Raw genomic sequence first — 21,800 nt, forward strand, 5'->3', positions numbered from 1 at the left:
GCTTAGAATGCATAAAATTATTAGAATACATAGAATGCATAAAATGATTAGAATGCATAGAATGCATAAAATGCATACTAATTAAGGTCCATCAATAAGAAGAAAAGCCAGGTAATCTCAAATGACACCGCCAACAAAAGTAGGACAAAAACGAAAAGGTAAAGACAGAAGAGAATGGAAACACAATAAAATGCATTATATATTAATTAGCCATTTTCCAAACAATGGGATTTCAACAAACACGATGTTTCTCAAATCCGTCTAATTCGTTTTAGTTATTTACTTCATTTAAATCAGTTTTGTTTCTAATTTCGTTCCATGTACTCTTTTTTCAGTTAACCCTCTAGTGCCCAAATTTTTTTTTTTGCTTGAAAAAACTATTGAAGATAGATTTTGTAGTGAGAAAAACGAAAAACATATTCTCAGTTCATGAAAACTGCAGATCTATCATTTTAACCTAAAAATAAGAACACCACCTAGAGGCGGCCTTGGGCACCTGGGCGTATAAAAATCAATAACATTTTTTTCTTAACCGATCGTGATTGTTATTATTTGTGATGGAAAGAGTAGAAGCAATGCTTGTCTGGTTTTATACATAGATGGGTATCACACTTAAGACATTTGACTTGCGTTGATGATTTGCATCCTTGGTTTTTGCAAGTTCTCTTTGCGGAGCGGGGCAGCATTTCCGGGAAATGACCGATTCCATCATATCTGGTATCATTAGCTGGTAGATAAGGTCGCTTTGAAATGAATTGTTTCTTCGTTAAAATCATACGTGGACGACCGGGCATTCTTGCACTCACTGAAACTTCAAAGTTGCACATTGCTTTCGCAACATCGACGCGAAAATTAGGGAGTTTGTACAAAACATCGGTTGTATCTACATTATGTATACGTTTGAACAAAACGTACGCGTTCACCATAGCCATATCTAAGAAATGATACATCAAACGATTTGTATACTTATTTGTTTTCATCCTAATACGATAACGACCAATAAGCCCATCGGCCATGTCGACACCTCCCATATGACGGTTGTATTCACGAATCATAGGTGGGCACGGAACATCAATGCGACGTTTACTGGCACGGACAAAATGAGAAACAGTTTCGCTAGAGTCCTCATTCTTCTTTGTCCTTGATTTGACGCCAACGTAGGACGATGCCATCCTGACAATTTGTTATCTTTCCACACAGTAGATGAAACTGTAACTCCATGCACTGTTCCAACATATTCTGTCGAATAGCCTCGTTCACGCTTCTTAAATTCAGCATTAGTGGGAAGCTTACTGTTTGGAATTCTAGTGTTTCGAATAGTTCCCAGAGTGAATATACCTGTATAACGGAAAAAACGCTTTTAATCCACCTAACAGTGTGATGAGACATTTCTTATAACTCTTATCACTCTCTTCGGATATTATATCGTTTGAGAACATTTAGAACTTGATGCTTCACGATGTTTTTGATAACACATACTACATGGGATACTGGCAGGACTCAGAGAATCGCTCAAATCAGCATAGGACAACATCAGTGCTAGAAATCTCAAATCAAATCAATGGGAAGCGAATAAATGGCCCATAAAATAGACATAGCTACGAATTATTGCTAATGCTCTGTTAATAAAATATCTAAATTGTGGTGGGAAAACTGAATTTTCCTAAAGGGGTTATATATTGTACTGAGCCAAAAAAATCGCATTTCTTTTTAATCGATTTGAAGTTTATACTTTACCCTTTGGCGATTGTTTACTTTTTCGGTCCCACCTATCAGCATTGAAGTATCGTTCTTACGTTTTTTTACAATAACTACAGTTCTACACCACCGATTTCGTCCGGGTTTTTTCAATAGCGATCATTGTTACTATTTACAGCTGATATCAGCTTGATAATCCTAAAAAAATACGAAAATGACAGTTTCGCTTCTAAACTGCTAGCAAAAAAAGTATCGCCCTGTTTGTTTGCATGGAGCGTGGAGGGCGAAACTTTAAATAAACAAACAAAAATACAGTTTCGCCCGTTGTATTTTTTGCTGTAGTTTAAGAAAGCAATATCGTAGAATCAAAATTTTTAGGTTAATTGGTTGCGTTTCAAAGCCCTCATTCGCATGTATGAAAAAAGCCTTATGTTTACATTTGTAAGTATCGCCATTTTCACAAAAAAGGGTTGAAATGAAATCGCAGCTCCGGATATCACGCTATCTCTGAAGTGCATGCGTGCATCGTTCCAAATTTTACTTCGACATCGACTTTTTCTAAAGGTGACTTCCCAGTAGTATCCTTGATTTGAATTATTATCGCTAATCCTAATGCCAAAGAACAAATAAAAACCTCTCGAAAACGAACCGATTGGGAAAATCATCAACATTACTGGAATTTTCATTTTCACGAAACTTTTCGATAACCTTCCGTCACTTGCGTTAATGCACTGTGTGCACAGTGCACTGAAAATCTAGCGAAATCGCCTTAGGGCACCAGCGGGTCTAATTCAGAGCTATCTGCGCGGCGAGTAAAGTAAAGAATACTAAAAATTAATTTCTATTCCATAATTTTCAGTTCAGCAATTCGAGAGATCGTGCTCACCGCAAGCCATGAAAAATAGACTACGTTGTGAAGCGATGGTCACTATTTATTAAAAAATCACGGTTGAATAAAAAAAAATATACTATTAAAAAATTTCAAATAGTTTATAATTTTCGCAAACTTATTAAGAAAAATTGTTTAATAATCTTTCGTAATATTGTGTAAGAAAAAAGCTGAAAATTTCAGTATTTTCTCTATCTGCAACATATTAACCCTTAAGTATACCAATTAATTGGTATACGAATTGGAATAGGTTCGCCAAATTTTGGAAGAAGTCTATAAAAAACCCCTTGAAAATTACCTAAAAATTGTTGTAGTTCGATACAATAAAAAATCCCCAAAAATGAAATGTACTTATTAATGTGAAACACAGTGAATAATACATACAATATAGACCCATTTTTATCAGTCTCATGGTGTATTTTAGGCTGACAAAATGGGGACATTGACTAAATCGGGCAATTTTTTTTTCTTTATAATAAACTGAAGCTGTTAAAATATTCTTCCCGTCCCTTGATGTAGTCTGATAACTATTTCTGATTATGATGAACTTTTTATTTTTGCATATTTCCATCTTCATGATAAGGCAAACATGCTCAAGAAAGGATTTACTCGAATTCAGTCTTGTTCGTCTGCTAGAGCCCATCAAACATATGTTCATATTTGGCTGATAAAATCAGGGTTTCAATGTATTATAATAGATATTTAGCATTCGAAGAAGTTTCTTGTGAACGAGTGTAGAACGACTTTGTTTCTACTTACTTGAAGTCAGCGGCGTAGCCAGAAATTCGGTTTGGTGAGGGTTTGGTGAAAATCGATCATACTGTCCAAACGGCATAATTCCGAAACCGTAATTTTTGAAGTTTTAAAATTATGCAGAATTAATTTTTCAGAAAATAGTAACAGAGTTCGTGTCTAGCGAATTTGTTGAGACTTTATTGTAGTCATGAATATTAACCTGAGAAAAATCACCATAAATACTTCTTGGACGATATACCGTCAAAATTATTTTATCAAATGATGCGCTGTTTAACGTTTGTAAAACTCATTGCAGATACTAAACCTCCGAAGCTGGCGGTTTCAAAATGATGCTATCTTGACCTTAAATTACTGATTTTAAACATTTGACCTATACATAAGCTGACCAACTCTGACGAAAAAATCCGTACACTGTGCAGACTGTTTGCCTGAGCGTGGTGAGCGATTTCGCTTCGTTGCGGTATGGTGTACGGATTTTTTCTTCAGAGTTGGTCAGCTTACCTATACATATAATTGGTCATACAACAAAAATCAAATGCTCATCAAAATCGATCAGAACCTGCTAGAATCGAATGGAAATCGTTATTTTTCATAAATTTCTCTCTACATTCGGAAAGTGTTATCCTCGTTATTAATCATATTACGTTTTCGTCTCAACTCGACGCATTCCCAAAAAAAACCTGTCTTAATCCACCTAGTGGTGCAATTGTGCTTGTCTCATTTGTCCAGACTACGATTCCATGGCTGGTTATGTTCAATACAATGGTGGAAATGAATATTACATGTTCAGTACGATTTGCACGTACATACAATGGATCGACAGCCACGATCTTGAGATACTATGTGATACTGAAACGTCGCTTGAAACCAGGGGCGGATCATGGAGAAAGGTCCGGGAGCTCCAGATCCTGCCGAAAATTTTCAACTTGTTAAGAAATTTTAAACTAGTTTTAATTTTAAAGTAGCTACCCCTCACTGCATACTCCCTCCGGGCCGGTATGATTGACGATTTTTAGAGTGATTGCATAACCTTTCTATATGAGAAAGACAAAAATGTACCAAAGTCCAAAAAAAGTCAAAGTACAAATTTGATTTTGAAAATTTTTCATTTCAGTTTATATGGGAATTTGCTGTGTGGTTGCACTCTTCAACTCGTAACTCCGGAACCGGAAGTCCAATCAATAAAAAATTCAATAGCAGCCGATGGGAAGGTTGTACCTTTCATTTGAGACTAACTTTGTGCAAATCGGTCCAGCCATCTCTGAGAAACAGAGGTCAATTTTTTTCCACATACACACATACATACACACACAGACATTTTCCGATCTCGACGAACTCAGTCGATTGGCATATGACACTCGGCCCTCCGGGTCGGGATTAGATTGACGAATTTTAGAGTGAATGAGAAAGGCAAAAACATTTTTGGCAAATGTTGAAAGTTATGCATTTTTTTGGTGAGCAGTTCTATGTTTCATAGACATTAAATCAATTTTAACTTCTCTTCCTATTAAATAAAGACCCTTATTACAGTACATCTCTACAAAAACGAGCTCAATTTGAAAATAAATCTGAGGACTATGATTGATTACAGAACTCTGTAATTTTCTATTGGAATGTTTTCAGGCAGGAATTTGATATTGATGCTATTAGACAACTGTGAAATGAAGACCAATAGATCAGGTACATATCAGGACTCCATTCCGACAATTTATCAAAAGTCCTCATGATGTTTACAGCAACAGGTTATCAATCTACGGATCAGATAATTGTTATTGTAATATTGAATTAAATCAGTCTGCATCAATAAATTTTCAACTTCAATCCAATATTTTTTTTGGGTGTGATGGGGGGGGGGGGGGGGTTGTATGGTGTTAAACCCCAAAACCTTCTCTGAGCTACGCCGTTGCTTGGAGTTATTTATTTGGCTTTTCATTTTCCGATATGTTTCAGATCGATCCGATGGTCATTAGTTAGAAAAATTGCAGTCAGAAGGTTCGCACAAATGAACATTTTTGCACTGATAAGTTATCAAGTTCCTTCCAGACAACTTGGAAGTGTTCGGTGATTATTTCTAGCGGTTGTAGATAGAAAAATGAAATACAAAATTCGATTTGTCGAAATAATGTTTGGCTTATTTCAATGGATTATTTCTATATTGAACAATAAATAGGCGACAAAGAGTAATCTACAAACAACAAGCCATAACTTTTAAAGTATTCAAAATAGATATTTGAAGTCTTCAGTAAAGTTATTCGCAAAAGTAAGAGCTACAAATTTGTAGAAGGCATCATTTCGATATAATCACTTCCAAGAAAATTTGTGAAAATATCTCACTCATAGGGGGATTAATCAGCAAAAGCACAATACCAAAAGAAAGGGCATATTTCCTCCATTAAATTCTCCGAAGATACTATTGACCTAAAATAATCCGTTTTGGCGTTAATAATAGATTACATGTTTTTGGTCATGTTTCTGGCAATGGGAAATGATAAAAATCTTTCGTCCGCATTTAATGTTAAATATCTCTTTTGATAATAGTCCGATTTCAACAATCTCTAGCTTGTTCGAAAGGTATTCGTTAAAGCTGTCTAAAAACATATAAATTGTTAATCTATATTGTCAATTTCGGCAGATAATTCAAAAAAACGGCAAAAAACGCCATTTTTACGCATTCAAACATTCATATCTTGGAAACTAAACATCAGAATCAAAAACAAATTAATAGCGTTCATACTGTTTTTTAGTTCTTTCATTTAAAATTGGTTTGGATAAGATCGGTTCAGCCATTGCTGAGAAACACGAATGAGAATTTGTCCGTTACATACACACACACACAGACACACACACACACACACACACACACACACACACACAGACATTGTCCCAAATCGTCGAGCTGAGTCGATTGGTATATAAGACTCGGCCCTCCGGGCCTCGTAAAAAATCTTGAAAGTTTGAGCGAATTCTATACATTTCTTTTATAAGAAATGTAAAAAGGTTTAATTTTTGATAACTGAATGTTTGGGCCAACACGAAAATACACCTCTCGAGCGAAAATATGTAAGCAACGGTAAAGATGTGTAAAAGTTATCGAAATACATGATGTGATTTTTGAAATCCTGAAGTATCTTCGATAGCCGCACAACTACATTAGCTGCTGCCCCCAAATCAGGGATTCCCGGCAACACCAAGTTATCGCCAGCACCACAGTAAACCTCGAAAGAATACGAAAATCCATAGGAATCTGTCAGAACAAATAGCTTGAAGCCCCATTTGTGGGGTTTGTTAGGTAAATACTGTCGAATTACCGCTTTCAATTTCGTGGCGCACATTTGCTCATCTACGCAAAGATGTTGGGTAAGTGGAATCGATTTAAACTTTTCATTGAAATGGTCAATTACAGGCCTGATTTTATATAAACGATCTTGTTTCTCCGAAGTCTTCGAAGGGGCGGCGTCATTATTGTTGAAATGTATATACCTGCGAATCTCATCGAACCTGTTTCGACTTTTCTGTATCGGTTGGAATGCATATTCACCCCAATAAGATCTCACACTAGGGTATCGGTAAACAGACATGTAGATAAGAACTCCAAAAAAATTCTTATATCCTCCGCTGTTGTTGAAAAACTGGTCATGATGTTATTTTGCTTTGCATATAGGTTGGTCTGAGCCGCGATGTGTTAAAGAATCCCAGCGATGAAATACGAAAAACATTTGAACGGCGTGTCAAGATGTTTGAACTGATATTGCTTCGGAACATAGAACAGAAGGTCCGATTTAGGAACTATAAGATTCGCCTTGCGCCAGCTGATGTTTTTGTATTCCGTTGACTTCGGATCTATTTAATCCGCGGATCCTGAGAACGTCCCTGCTTTGACGTGGCGTGTACAATCCCTTACCTGACCTTCATTCTTCGCATCTTCAGCTGCGGTACTCTTACCCCGTCTTGGCGCGGGTGGTGACTCAAATAGTTCTTCAACCTCCAAGTCGCTGTGGTATTCCACATCACTGGAAATCGTCCCCGGGATCGCTTTCTTCATCCGTGTCGATCTCTTCGTCCAGAGATTCAAGAAACTGCCGGTCACTAAGCGAAGATAATCCCCTACAACGATATGCCATAGTGCAGCTGGAATTTTTCTAGCACGCACAATGGGCAGCAGTTGGCTTGGGTTCGTTTTAGAAAACTAAACTAGAATTATCTGTACCTTTGAAAGAAAATACAAACAAAAAAACAAGTTTTAACAAATACACTAGTAATCAGTGGAGAACAGAATATTTTTTCGCCCAGATCCCGAACACCGCAAATAGGCAGGCAAAGTACTTTACTGAAAAAGTTAAACTTCCGATAACTTACACAAGAAAGTTTCACATCAACAGCGAAATGTCACTAATAGACTATTTTTTTGGTTGTCGGAAATTTCAAAAAATGCTAAAATTGTCTCAATGAACATTACCACTAAACGCAAAACAGTTTTTTTTCCACGTTTTCCGCGACTTTTTAACTTTGAACTTGAATTGCGTTTGACAGAAAGTTACGAATATTCAATCAATGTGTGTGTATGAAAGGTTGGGTGTTGGGTAGAAATGTTAGTGCAGGTGACATCATACAATCATGTTTTAGTAGTTTTATTTAGATTTTAATAGAGCCCGCCTAAAGGCGGTGTTGGGATCTAGAGGGTTAATCCATATCATATCATTTTATTCTTTTTGTTTATTTGTCTAATGTTAAATTTATGATCATTGTATTTTAATAATTTATTTTATTTAGTATTCTTCTCATCCAATTTGGTTCAAAATTTATTAAAATGGGTGCATATTAAAGATTATGATCTTTTGATCGTGGCAGGTGAGACACTGTGTTAATGCAAAGTGTACTAAGAATAACCTTTCCACAATTATATTGAACATAACCAACCATGGAGTCATAGGTTGGAGAAATGACAAAGGCACGATTCCACCAATAAATGGATTAAAACAAGTTTTTTTTTTAATAAAACGTGACCATTTTTTATTTTGATTATTAAAAAAAATGTCCTCTGATTTTTTCAGCAATGTTGAATAGGGGGGGGGGGGGGGGGTGACATAGTTTTTAAAAAAAGATTGTAATAGCCTTATTTGATTTAAATTAATCATTCATTGATAATATCGGAACGGGCATAGTGTAGTTGGTAAGTTGGCCTTGTACGCAGCTCACCTGGGTTTGATTTCCAAACCCGCACATAGGGTTAAAGATTTTTCCAAAACGAGATTTTCCTAACTCGAAAAGAGGCGAATGACTCTAAGGTTGAAACTTCTATAATCAATATAAAAAAATTATTGATAACTTTGTTTTTGATTTTTTTTTCATTTATTTTATTGATTTTCTATAAGTTATTTTGTTTGAGACTTTTTTCGTGCGTTGCGTTGCGTTGCGTTGCGTTGCGTTGTGACGATGATTTTGGCGGATTGCACACTGACTTCATCATGTTTGACTGCTGATTATCTAATAAGAGTTGCTTAGGAAGTGGTAAGTAGGAATTCATACCAATCCGACCCATATTAAAACCTCAACAGCATGATAGCCATCATTGCCGGCCGCCCCCATCTCCATCGTTCACGGGGAAGGATAAAGGATAAGGTAGACAGGAAGTGTTGATGCTCCACCTACTTAACGGAAGGACGACGATTCATCAGACTCTTCCATAGGTGTCGCGGAGTTGGTGGTTTGGAAGGGTATCAGGTCTAGGATTCGCTCCAAGCAAACGATGCGACCTGTAAAGCATATTTTATTAGGTAGTTGTTTAGTTAGTCTTCGAGTGCACGATCACTCGAAAAAGAGATGATCTTGTTTAGTTTTTGGTTATTTTTAAACTCTGGGCAGCCGGCTACCGAGAGTATACTATGTTCCCTAAACAAAAACAATTTGAACTCCACACAGCCGATCGTGGGAGTATTGCCTGGAAAAGCTAATCTTATCTGCGTAATGGGCCGGATCACTATTTATTGCAACAGTATTTGGACAGAACTCGCTACTTCTTCTCTACGATATATTTATTGGCTTGAAAACTACCAAGTGACAGCATATTATACTGGCAAAAATAGCGCGAGATGTTATAAATCAAGGAAAGTATTTCTTATTTTCCATATCGGATTGTTTGTGGAATACAAGTATACGAGCGATAATACCGAACACTGAAGGGAAATATAAAGGATTGTTTATCTGATGCACGGGCTTGTTAGCAATAACGGAGCTTTAAATTAGGTTCATAAAAACAGACGCGGCGAATTTTCAATACGTATTGAGCCGTGTTCATAGATACTAGTCAGATTAGTCGTATTGGGGCTAATTTCCGATCAACTATTCATTTTTACGGCAATGTTTTCTCGACTAGATCTGTTCGCACCCTCTCATTCTGTTCGCACCCTCTCATTCTGCGGTCTAAGGACCAAATGTCATCAATAGACTTAGAATCGCGTGGAGGCATGAGATAGGAAACTTGTAAGAATTTTGCTATCCCACCGTTTGACTACCAGAATGGATGGGAGAACAGTAATACTAGCAAATACCGACTACCATAAGAGCGGTGCAAATTTGAACGAGTGACGTAGAGTACTGCACTGAAAAAAGGACCAGGAGTGCGATTTTACGAAGTTTTAGCTTCCGATGGCCCTACATTTTCTGACAAAGTGAAGTTCTTGAATGTTGAGATTTTTATTACTGTTTAGAAAAGCAAAAGTATCATAAAGCTAGTGTCAGGCCTTCATGAGACCTCAAGAAGTCACTTTTGGAGGTATTCGTAAATGTAGATTTGTCGGTAGACGGTTCCAAATATAATAGAAAAATACCTAATTTAACACAACTACAGATCACTTGCAACATAAAAAGCTTTTTGTGAAATTCGACAGCTCCATCTTAGGCCAATTCAATAAATTTCCTGCATGAAAGTTTCCATTTTTTAAAAACGGTTTTTAAACCAAAGCTTTGGAAGTTAAACCTTGGCGTGGAAGTGCCGGTATATTAATATATTCTGTTACTTAGTGTAGAATTAGATTTCGTCATTTACGGCTAATATACAACCGCCAGAAGAAACTTAAAACGTTGGTACACAATCAAGAAAGGCGAATCAGAAAAGGTATATGTCAGTGATTCACTAAATACAGACTGGAAAGAGGGTAATATGGAAAACCTTAAGGTCCGCCCAGATTAAGTCTTCGGTACGGAACAAAACCTCGGCCTAGGAACTCCTAGCATGTTGTTAGTCGCCTCTTACGACATGGGAGCAGTTCCCAGAGGTTCTATTCTTGGTTGAAATAGTGCAAAAAGATTTCAGCCCGCCGGACACCACACGGCTTTTGTTTGAGACTTTTTTCGTGCAGGAGTCGAAACTATGTTCATCCGGAGATGAAGGTAGGCTTAGATTAAATCTTTAGTAAAACATTTTAATCGCACAAAAATTGTGAAAATTTTCTATTGGATTATCAGTATCTATAGCAGTTTAAATGCATCGTGGCTCGAATATAATCATTTTATCTGTATGAGTCCAATTGCCTTTTCTATAATTATTATGGAACGCTGAATTAATTTAATGTTGAAACAAATAAATTTATATCTTGTTGTGTAGCTTCCAAAATGATTATTTACTTCAACTAGATTTAACTAATTTTGAAACTTTGAATTTTTGGCTTACTTGAAATGAAAACAAAAACAAAAATTCACTTATCAGTAGGGCAGTTAATAGAGACGTAGAACGCTTATTTAATATTTTACATGTAACGTATTTAAATGTTCATTGTTTTCCATTGTGGTTCATTCAAAAATGATTTTGATTTGTTTGTATCACTTGCCCTTTAGATAAACTAATACTATACAAATTCTGACCAACACAGTTTTATCAAATGACTGCACGCAGCGAAATTTCAGATGATTAAACCAACCGAACTCATTTTTGATTTCAATCGACAGCCTATTTGTGATTCGAAGCTTAATATTCATCATTTTATTGTTAAAATTATTTTATTTCCAACCAAATCTTATTTTATTTTAGTCTTGTATTGTACTAAATAAGCGTGTATTTTTCATCTGTCAATGAATTACCATATAGCAAAAAGCCATTTTTATACGAAATTTTAAAGTTTTATTTCAATTTATTATTTTTTCACAGCCCATTTAAGGCATATATGTACCAAGATAAGTGCAGGGCAAGAGGTACGGTCATACTGACATTGACTATACTCTCTGGTAAGTATGAATGTTCACATAATTAACAATATTGAACTATTTTTTTTTGAAAGTTTCAGAACAAACGTAACATGCTAAAACTACATCGATGGCAATTCAAATTCAAAACCAATTCTTTTTCAACTTTGATAAAAATAGGTATATAAAAATATCAATAGTAAATGCGTTATTTGTTGTTTCAACAAACGTATATTGTTGAACTAATTGAGTTCGCATCACTAGATTAATAACACTATCATTCGTTTCACCAATAATATTGTTCATTCAACTGATAATACGATTAAAATATAGAAATGCCACCGAAACTGGACTTCCCAAATTTTTACGAAGCTTCGTAAAGTGTCTATTTTTTATATAACAAATAAATCACAGATTTGAGCAAGAATAATAAATTACAAGTTTTTATTTTCCTTTAGATTGGGATGTGCCAAATTTAGTTTTGAGACTTTGTATATTTTAAATACATTTTTTGTGAAACTAGTTGGCAATTATTTCAAATTATTTTAAGCTAAAATTCGCAACATTTTTTATGGTTCAATATTCCAACGTGTTAAAATGGATGAAACTTTTTGTACATTAATAACAATAATAAATAACTAAAATAAAACAATTTTATCAGATTTAATGGTTTCCAGAATCTTTTATTGTAGTTGGACACAAATTATACGAATTTTGGTTACTCGAATTTTACAGTACATTGAAATACTTTGTATAATACCTATTCACATCCATTTAACAATGAGTATCTTTCCAGAATTAGTTTAAACAAATATTTGAATGAAAAACATTGACATCAATAACTTGATGTGTGTGAACATGTAGGTTATCAAAGTCACCCCGGAATACGAAAACGGACTTCAACTTGAAACCATTTTTGGAAAAATAGCTGTAAGCGAACAATTTTAGGTAAAACCATCCAATCATGTTCTCCATACATCAGTACATGGTTTAAAAATATTAAACTTGAAAAAAATGTGTTGCGTCTAAAAATACGTAATGATTACTTCGAAAATTGATCAATGTCAACCCGGTTTACGGTACATTTTTCTGCGTGTAGAATGAAGTAAGCGTGAACTCAGTTGCGTTTACTAAATTTGACAGCTATGGTGTAAGTTATAATGAAATAATTCCAAAAAGTTTAATTACATATTTCAATAGGTCGAATTATTTACTAAATTTAAACCAATCTGAACACTTCCACCATCTATGAAACCACTCTTTGCATTCCACCCTACTCTTTTGTTCACTAGTCAAACCCTCGTAGATCATCCTCTCAATGTTATTATTATTGTCAAGTGATTATTCAAAATTAATATTATTAATAACCATGCGTCTCCACTGGTTTTAATTTTTTATTTTTTTTACTGATCGCCATTATTCGCAAAACTACACCTCAGGCTCATTTCATTTTTCAAATAATGAAAAAAATAGACTTACTATGGCCAAACTATGCAAAAACACTGCCCTTCAAAATGATGTCAAAAAATTATATTTCATCCAAATAATCTAAAGTCTTGCGAAAATGTCACTGATACCTCAGAGTCCTCGGTAAACACTGGAACCTTTTGATATTTGGACAGCAGATCCCAAACTGGTAATAAGCTCCATACGAAGTTAAGTGCTCAACTGAGAAGAGTGTGTATCTCAGTAAAAACAATAACTCAATAATATAGAGATAATAATTATGTCCATGGTAGATTAAGGAAGGAATATCGTCGCTGTTGTGTTATCTTATGACAAGCGCCATTTAGCACATTTTGAGAAAAACGATTTTTAAAGTTTGAGATTGAATATTGTGTAACTTGTAAATGATAGAACTAATTCAGAGAAGACAATTGATGCTTCTATCTGTTCTGTATTAATCTCTCAAATATTACGAAGATCAGTGAACTACATTGCAAGTTTTAACTAAAAATGTAAACAAAAGTCACACTCACACGTGTCGTAGGCGTGTATTAATGACAAAATTTGTATGGCGTGTCATAATCGTGCATGGATAATTTTCCATAGAAAAAAACATCAATAAAAAAAAACTTTTATTCATATCTTTGGTTTAATTTGATCTATAAACAATCGGTTAGATGCATTTTGAAGGAAATGAATCAGGGAATCTATGAAAATAGTAACTTTTGGTTACAGTGTTGCCAAATATGCTATATTTTCAGTTTAAAACTTTCACCTTTTTTTTCTCACAACTCGTGCATTTTCTTTCAAAAATTTTTATGCCATTGTGTTCCTCAGACATTTTTACATATAATAACATCTAAAACTTCAATATAACTTGAGCAAATCCCAAGATACAGTGATTTGAAGCAAAAAACTTATAATTTCTCATCATGTTTCTCACTATATCTTAGTAATCAAGTAGAATTTCAAAATTCGGAAAACGCCACTTTGTAGAGATTTTTTAGACAAGTAATGTGGCATATCTAACTCAGTTTGCCCAAAATGGCGTTTGTCATAAGATAGCATAACAGCGACGATATATCATAATAAATCTCAATACTAGTCGCAGTGGTTCGTGTTCTACGAAAAACGGGTATCCTCTTTCCATGAAGTAATATTTTGTTTACTATCTTGTTAACATTTATACTTTTTCTACTTTTTTGCATCACAAAAAAAAATGAAAAGCCTTCGAAACTAAAATCAGCATTAGCCCATGCCGCATGTTATGTCCCTTGTTTTGCTTGTATAATAACCTAGCGACATCCCAAATGTAAAGAAGAATTTCATTCACCGTATCCCCATACATAATTCGAGCAGTCACTACGGGTGGCCATAGAGGATGTATCACCTACAGAATGTAGTTAGTAAAATATGTCTATGACTCGCTGCTTTCGTTTGCATCGTCGCTTCCCGAAAAAGGAGGAATATCAACACCATGCATATAGCTGCCTCCACACACTGTAATTAGAATGTTATGTGGGGGGGGGGGGGGGTTCCGCCTACTTGTTTCTGTCTATGGTTCACATATACAATCGGTGTGTATCCCAAATCTGCCATTCAGAGATGGTTGCATCGAAAGCTTTATATTCAAAAAAAAGGAAACCCGTACAACGCCGACTGCATAATATCCGCGTGATGATGACACTACAGGTGTACAATTTACGGACTGTGATGTCTCGGATATATTCCAGCGAATCCAACTCTAACTGCTTTAAGCGAAAAAATACCTCATTCAATATAAATAGAGGGTGTTTTTCACCATGTTTTTATTTCAATCGCGATTTATTTGATGACGGCGTTGATATATCAAACTAATTTTCTTTTAATTTGTTCAATTTTCTCTACAATTTTATCACACCCAAAATATATGCTTGAACAACGTTTTCAAATTTTAAAATGTCCAATAAAAAATGACCCTTCTACTAAGCAAACTTATCACAATTAACTGGCAAAAAATTCTTTTTAGGCGATGCTCATTTTTGGTGTATTGGACTTTAACTGCCTATTTAGTGCGATGAGCAACCAGAGCAAGAGCCTAGAGGCCCCATTTCATCCCAGGACAGTGACTGCATGGTGCAATTTGTACACGAATGGTATGTTGGGTTAATTTTCTTGTCTACACCGATAAACCGCAAGTGACTGATGAGCTATGGACTATACAAAATTTCTCGAAGTTTTCTAAAAAAATGACCAAAATTAGACCAATCGAAAGGGACTTTTAAAACATAGTCCCATGGACGAATCCGAAATTATTTCAAAACATTAAATTGTGATCCATACACTACCAAAATACACGTACAACAATGACTGTCTACGGTTTTTTGCGCATACTTTTTCAACTTAAATAAAAAATTATGAAAACCACACTTTATATTATTTTAGTGAGTTATAGATACGAACGTACTATTGACTTATTTGACGTCTAGGACACACAACACAGTTGCAATGTGTATAGACAACATACATATAACGCTATACACCCAGGTTTTTTACGCGGTTTTTTTTGCGCGGTTTTTTTACGAGGTTTTTTTACACGGATTTTCCAATCAACGCTATTTTTTTGCGCAGGTTTTCCAATTAACGCGGTTTTTGCAACAATATTCTAAGTCCTTTTGAATGCAAAAGACAGATTTTTTTCTGAAAAAAAATTCTAAGTTCCTTTAAATGCAAAGGACTTAGAAAAATTTTGGCAGTTTTCATTTTGCGCGGATTTCGCCATCAACACGGTTTTGGCAAAAAATATTCCAAGTCCTTTTGAATGCAAAAGACTTAGAAGATTTTCGGGAAGATGGAAGAGACGGGTCTGGAAGATTCCTTATGGCCCGCACCCCAACAATATGGGTATTTTCGGAATGGACTTGAAGAGTAGGTGCCAGAAATTAATTTTTGACGCCATTTTTGAAATCAAAGATGGCGACTTCCGGTTTTGCTAAATTCGCTATAACTCAATCAATATAGGTATTTTTGGAATAGTCTTGAAGAGTAGGTGCCAGAAATTGATTTTTGACGCCATTTTGAAATCCAAGGGCGCGACTTCCGGTTTAGCGAATTTCGCTATAACCCAATCAATATGGGTATTTTCGGAATGGTCTTGACGAGTAGTAGACAAAGATCGATGTTTGACGCCATTTTGAATTCCAAGATGGCGACTTCCGGGTTAGCCACATTCACTATAACCCAGTCAATATGAGTGTTTTTGGAATGATCTTAATGAGTAGGTTCCAAAAATTGATTTTTGACGCCATTTTTAAATCCAAGATGGCGATTTCTCATTTCGCTAAATTCGCTATAACCCAATCAATATGGGTATTTTTGGAAGTTGAAGTTGTAGTACAAATAGTTTTAATTAAACTTTGGAATTTACTTAAATTTAAGCAACATGTTTAATTTGAAAAAAATTCAAACCCCCAACTCACACTACATACGTCCCTTTCTTCTCTCTCTTCCATTCTCACCGCACTTTCCTGGATGAACACATAAAAATACAGTAGGAATCCGTTTTTGGCAACAATATTTTTTTTCAGTTGCCAAAGCTGGAACCGTGCCAAAAATGGAACCTTACCTTAAAAGCTTTTATTTTCAATTTGTGACATCATAAATGTTACAAGAACATTAATTTTATAAGAATATGTGAAATGGAATGAAACAATAGAAAAAAAATCAACAAATTTAACTTTATTCGCTATGCCCGCCCCCATAAAATATAATAAATATGACTCCTATGTTTGGAAATAAAGTCAAAAGCGATATCCATTATTACAACAAAATGATTATTGAGCATTTTTCAAAGGATTTACTATGAACAAAAATAATGTTGCCCAAAACGGAACCCATTTGTTGTCAAAAACGGAACCCATTTGTTGCCAAAAACGGAACCTTTTAGTTGCCAAAAATGGAGTATGCCAAAAACGGAACGTGCCACAAACGGAATCTTACTGTATTTTGCATTTTGTTGGTTTATGATTTAGATGATCGCCCAAACTTTTCATGCGAGAATTTCGGTAAACCGGAAGTCGCCATCTAGAATTTTAAAATGACGGCAAACATGGACGTTTGTCTGCTACTCGTTAAAACCATTCCGAAAATACCCATATTGATTGGGTTACAGCGAATTTCGCTAAACCGGAAGTCGCCATCTTGGATTGCAAAATGGCGCCAAAAATCAATTTCTGGCACCTACTCTTCAAGACTATTCCAAAAATACCCATATTGATCGGGTTATAGCGAATTTCGCTAAACCGGAAGTCGCCATCTTTGATTTCAAAATGGCGTCAAAAATCAATTTCTAGCACCTACTCTTCAAGACCATTCCAAAAATGCCCATATTGATTGGGTTATAGCGAATTTCGCTAAACCGAAAGTCGCCATCTTTGATTTCAAAATGGCGTCAAAAATCAATTTCTAGCACCTACTCTTCAAGACCATTCCAAAAATATCAATATTGATTGAGTTATAGCGAATTTCGCTAAACCGGAACTCGCCATCTTTGATTTCAAAATGACATCAAAAATCTATTTCTGGCACCTACTCCTCAAGACCATTCCGAAAATACCCATATTGATCGGGTTATAGCAAATTTCGCTAAACCGGAAGTCGCCATCTTTGATTTCAAAATGGCGTCAAAAATCAATTTCTGGAACCTACTCTTCAAGACCATTCCGAAAATACCCATATTGTTGGGGTGCGGGCCATAAGGAATCTTCCAGACCCGTCTCTTCCATCTTTCCGAAAATCTTCTAAGTCTTTTGCATTCAAAAGGACTTAGAATATTTTTTGCAAAAACCGTGTTAATTGCGCAATCCGCGCAAAAAAAAGCTTCCAAAAATATTCTAAGTCTTTTGCTGAGAGTTTTTTTTTGCGCGGATTTTCGAATTAACGCGGTTTTTTTACGCGGATTTTCCAATTAACGCGATTTTTTTAAGCGGATTTTCCAATTAACGCGGTTTTTTACGCGGTACGTATCACCCGCGTAAAAAAACCTGGGTGTAATATTCACTATGTAGGGGAACATCGAGAGACTTGACCAATTTTTCAGCTAAACCTGCATAAATCTCTACAAAGCCTTCGATCCATCAAAAGTAATCGTGGTATAATGTGGAAAGTTATTGTGCGTGTTTATGTTTTTTTGCAGAATTTTTAATTTAATTTTTCAAAAATAATAAAAGTTTTCCTGCAATCATTTTTTTTTGGTCAAGTCTCCCCACTGCCCCGACTTGACCAAGGCCTGGGGAGACTTGACCAACATAATTTTGAGAAATCAAAACAAAAATAATTATATATAACATACTGTAATTATTTTTTTTCCATATTGTTCAGATCTATAGGTAGCAGTAAAAAATATAGAAAAGTTGCATTTCATAAATTTCGATTTTTTAAATGCCTTTCTTTTTAAGGATTAACTGTACTGCTTACATTGCATGTTCACACGTCAAGAAATCAGTCATATTATTGCTTACTTTGTTGACTAATACTAAAATGTATAGACTGAAGTCTGAGGTGGGATTTTTTTGTGGCGTGATTAACACTAACAGTAGATACCAAAGCATGATAAATATCAGGAATTTTGTATCTTTCTACAGCTTATTGCCACTTGGTCAAGTCTCCCCAACATTAGCTATTGTGTTCAATGTCGTGCAAATTTTAGTAACAACTGTGTTCCGATTTATGTAAAATCATTTTACTGCTTCGTAAGGAATAAGATGATATATGAGTACTTTAAAAGTAATTAGTAGTCGAGTAGATATGTCCATACAAAGTTTGATAAAAAATTACATCATTTAATGCAAATTTATTAATTGCGGAATCTTTTCTATAGGGAAAGGATTTTTATTCCAAATTTTTAAAATTACCTTAAGGGATCGAAACAAGTATAAACATATTTTTGAAAAAAATTTAAGAACCGAATAGAAGACGTTATAGCCAAAAATAGAATCTTGCGCTTGGTCAAGTCTCCCCATGTTCCCCTATGTTGCATGGTAAGCAAATCTACCACAATCGACCGTTTTCCGCTGCGTTGCGTTGCGTTGTGACGATGATTTTGGCGGATTGCACACTGACTTCATCATGTTTGACTGCTGATTATCTAATAAGAGTTGCTTAGGAAATGGTAAGTAGGAATTCATACCAATCCGACCCATATTAATACCTCAACAGCATGATAGCCATCATTGCCGGCCGCCCCCATCTCCATCGTTCACGGGGAAGGATAAAGGATAAGGTAGAGGGGAAGTGTCGATGCTCCACCTACTTAACGGAAGGACGACGATTCATCAGACTCTTCCATAGGTGTCGCGGAGTTGGTAGTTTGGAAGGGTATCAGGTATAGGATTCGCTCCAAGCAAGCGATACGACCTGTAAAGCATATTTTATTAGGTAGTTGTTTAGTTAGTCTTCGAGTGCACGATCACACGAAAAAGAGAAGATCTTGTTTAGTTTTTGGTTCTTTTTAAACTCTGGGCAGCCGGCTACCGAGAGTATACTATGTTCCCTAAACAAAACCAATTTGAACTCCACACAGCCGACCGTGGGAATATTGCCTAGAAAAAGCTAATGTTATCTGCATAATGGGCCGGATCACTATTTATTGCAACAGTATTTGGACAGAATTCGCTACTTCTTCTCTACGATATATTTATTGGCTTGAAAACTACCGAGTGATAACACATTATACAGGCAAAAATAGCGCGAGATGTTATAAAGGAAAGTATTTTTTATTTTCCATACCGGATTGTTTGTGGAATACAAGTATACGAGCGATAATAACGAACACTGAAGGGAAATATAAAGGATTGTTAACCTGATGCACGGGCTTGTTAGCAATAACGGAGCTTGAAATTAGGTTCATAAAAACAGACGCGGCGAATTTTCGATACGTATTGACCCGTGATCATAGATACTAGTCAGATTAGTCGTATTGGGGCTAATTTCCGATCAACTATTTATTTTTACGGCAATGTTTTCTCGACTAGATCTGTTCGCACCCTCTCATTCTGCTACTATCGGTAGAAGGCTGATAGCACCCAGTCGTCGCCAGTCTGTCAAATGTCATCAATAGACTTAGACTCGCGTGGAGGCATGAAATAGGAAACTTGTGAGAATTTTGTTATCCCACCGTTTGACGACCACAATCGACCGTTTTCCGCTGTATGATAAATTTGTTAAACTCCAAGACTGTTAGTGTGTTGTAAAATTTTCGGATAATAGGTACATGTATCATCAATATTATTATTAATATTAATATTCGGGATAAGACCCGGCGTAATTGAATTATGTCATCAACAAATTAACATACTACCTCGGTTCGTTTACTGTAAGGTTTCTACCATTGAAATAAAGTAGAAATATCTAAGGACTAAAATTCCTTCCTTGTGAAAAATAGAAGATTTGATATTCGTCCATTCTTTCATGAGAACCCAAAGTAAATTATTTGACTAAACTGACCTTTACTTGTTTAAACAATAATTTCACAATGTACACATAAACGACGGAATGTGGTGTCTGAAAAACAATTTTATTACTGCTGTTAAATATATAAAATTCGGAAATACGAGCACAGTTTGATCAGCTCTTATAATTTTCTCATTTGATTAAATACCACACCGACGTATGTCAAAGCGGGATTCACTGATTCACATCTTAGAACGGGCAGCAAATTGTACCGACATCACCTGGATTGAAGCACAGTCCCTCCGGAGTGCACACCACGTTGTGCTTGACGTAGTTGTATACATCCCGATCTCTCAATCCGAAGACACTCTCGAAATGATTCAGCAGGTTGATGGAAAAATTTTCCGGTTGTTGAACGATTTCCTGAAAACATGAATTTCATTCTATTCATTAGTAGAACAGTGTAAAGCATCCATGGAGCTATCGTGTTTTTGTATGCAACAATAATAATTTATTTTTGATGATGGCTTCCCGCGAATGCACCGAACAATGAAACAGACTGATGGCAATTAGCAACAAATTTGCAGCCCCAAAAAAAGTTTCCGGAAAATTGCAATATTATTTTTCTTCTGCGAGTGGTGTTTTTTTTTTGGCAAGTCACCATGCCAGCTGCTGCTGTTTCCGTGGGCTTGATACCGAAGAGACGAGTGTTAATATGTTTTTCCAATAAAATCAATTAGCTTGAGGTCAAACAGCAAACAGCTCTCGCGTCGATACGGGATGTTGCGGGATAAATTCACGTTTAATTAAAATGGACAGCAAAGGCTGCCAATGTCGGCAGGATCAATGCAACCGGAGCTGTAGCAGACCAGCGAGTACTTGACATAGTTGTGGATGGGGAGGTCACCACGGCCGGTAGTGCCAGTGTCGAATGTCAAATCCATTTCGTTCCGTTCCAGACTCGACGGCAGTTCATCTGCCTTCTGTTGCACCGGGACTGTTGCAGTTTGTTCCGCCTTGCTGGTAGGAATGGTGGGATTTGTGTTTGTGTCAGCGAAGCGGGAAAGCGAAAATAAAAGCGAAGCATCATTTATTTATGTGTTATGAATGGGAGGAGGTCGTGGCAGTAAGTGTTTTGTACGATTGCATGAATTAATGGACCGTGACCTGTGAATTCATAGGTGGCATCCAGAGATGGTTTTATATGACGGACGTGATACTTGCGACTCTGAACTATTGTGGAGTTGTTTTAGTTACAGCTATGAGGCCTTTAGATTTGACTACGTTTTTTTTAAATTTTCACAGACCGAAAATGTTATGAAGTTGATTGACACTTTGAACATTGACAACTTTTCACTTGTCAAAAAAAATTTCTGTTCGATCCAACCTCAATGCGGGTCGTAGA

At 35.8% G+C, this 21,800-nt stretch overlaps 1 protein-coding gene across 1 annotated transcript in view; it reads right to left on the bottom strand.

The window, feature by feature from the left end:
- Positions 1 to 20,498: 20,498 nt before the first annotated feature.
- Positions 20,499 to 21,800, bottom strand: part of LOC131689768 (uncharacterized) — a 59,560-nt gene continuing 58,258 nt past the window's right edge. The window contains exon 3 of the mRNA XM_058975062.1: positions 20,499 to 20,818. Coding sequence (XP_058831045.1) covers positions 20,645 to 20,818 — 174 coding nt within the window. The 3' untranslated portion in view covers positions 20,499 to 20,644. The remainder of the gene's footprint in view (positions 20,819 to 21,800) is intronic.

This window comes from Topomyia yanbarensis, chromosome 3 (assembly GCF_030247195.1).
Source record: "Topomyia yanbarensis strain Yona2022 chromosome 3, ASM3024719v1, whole genome shotgun sequence".
Lineage (NCBI taxonomy): Eukaryota > Metazoa > Arthropoda > Insecta > Diptera > Culicidae > Topomyia > Topomyia yanbarensis.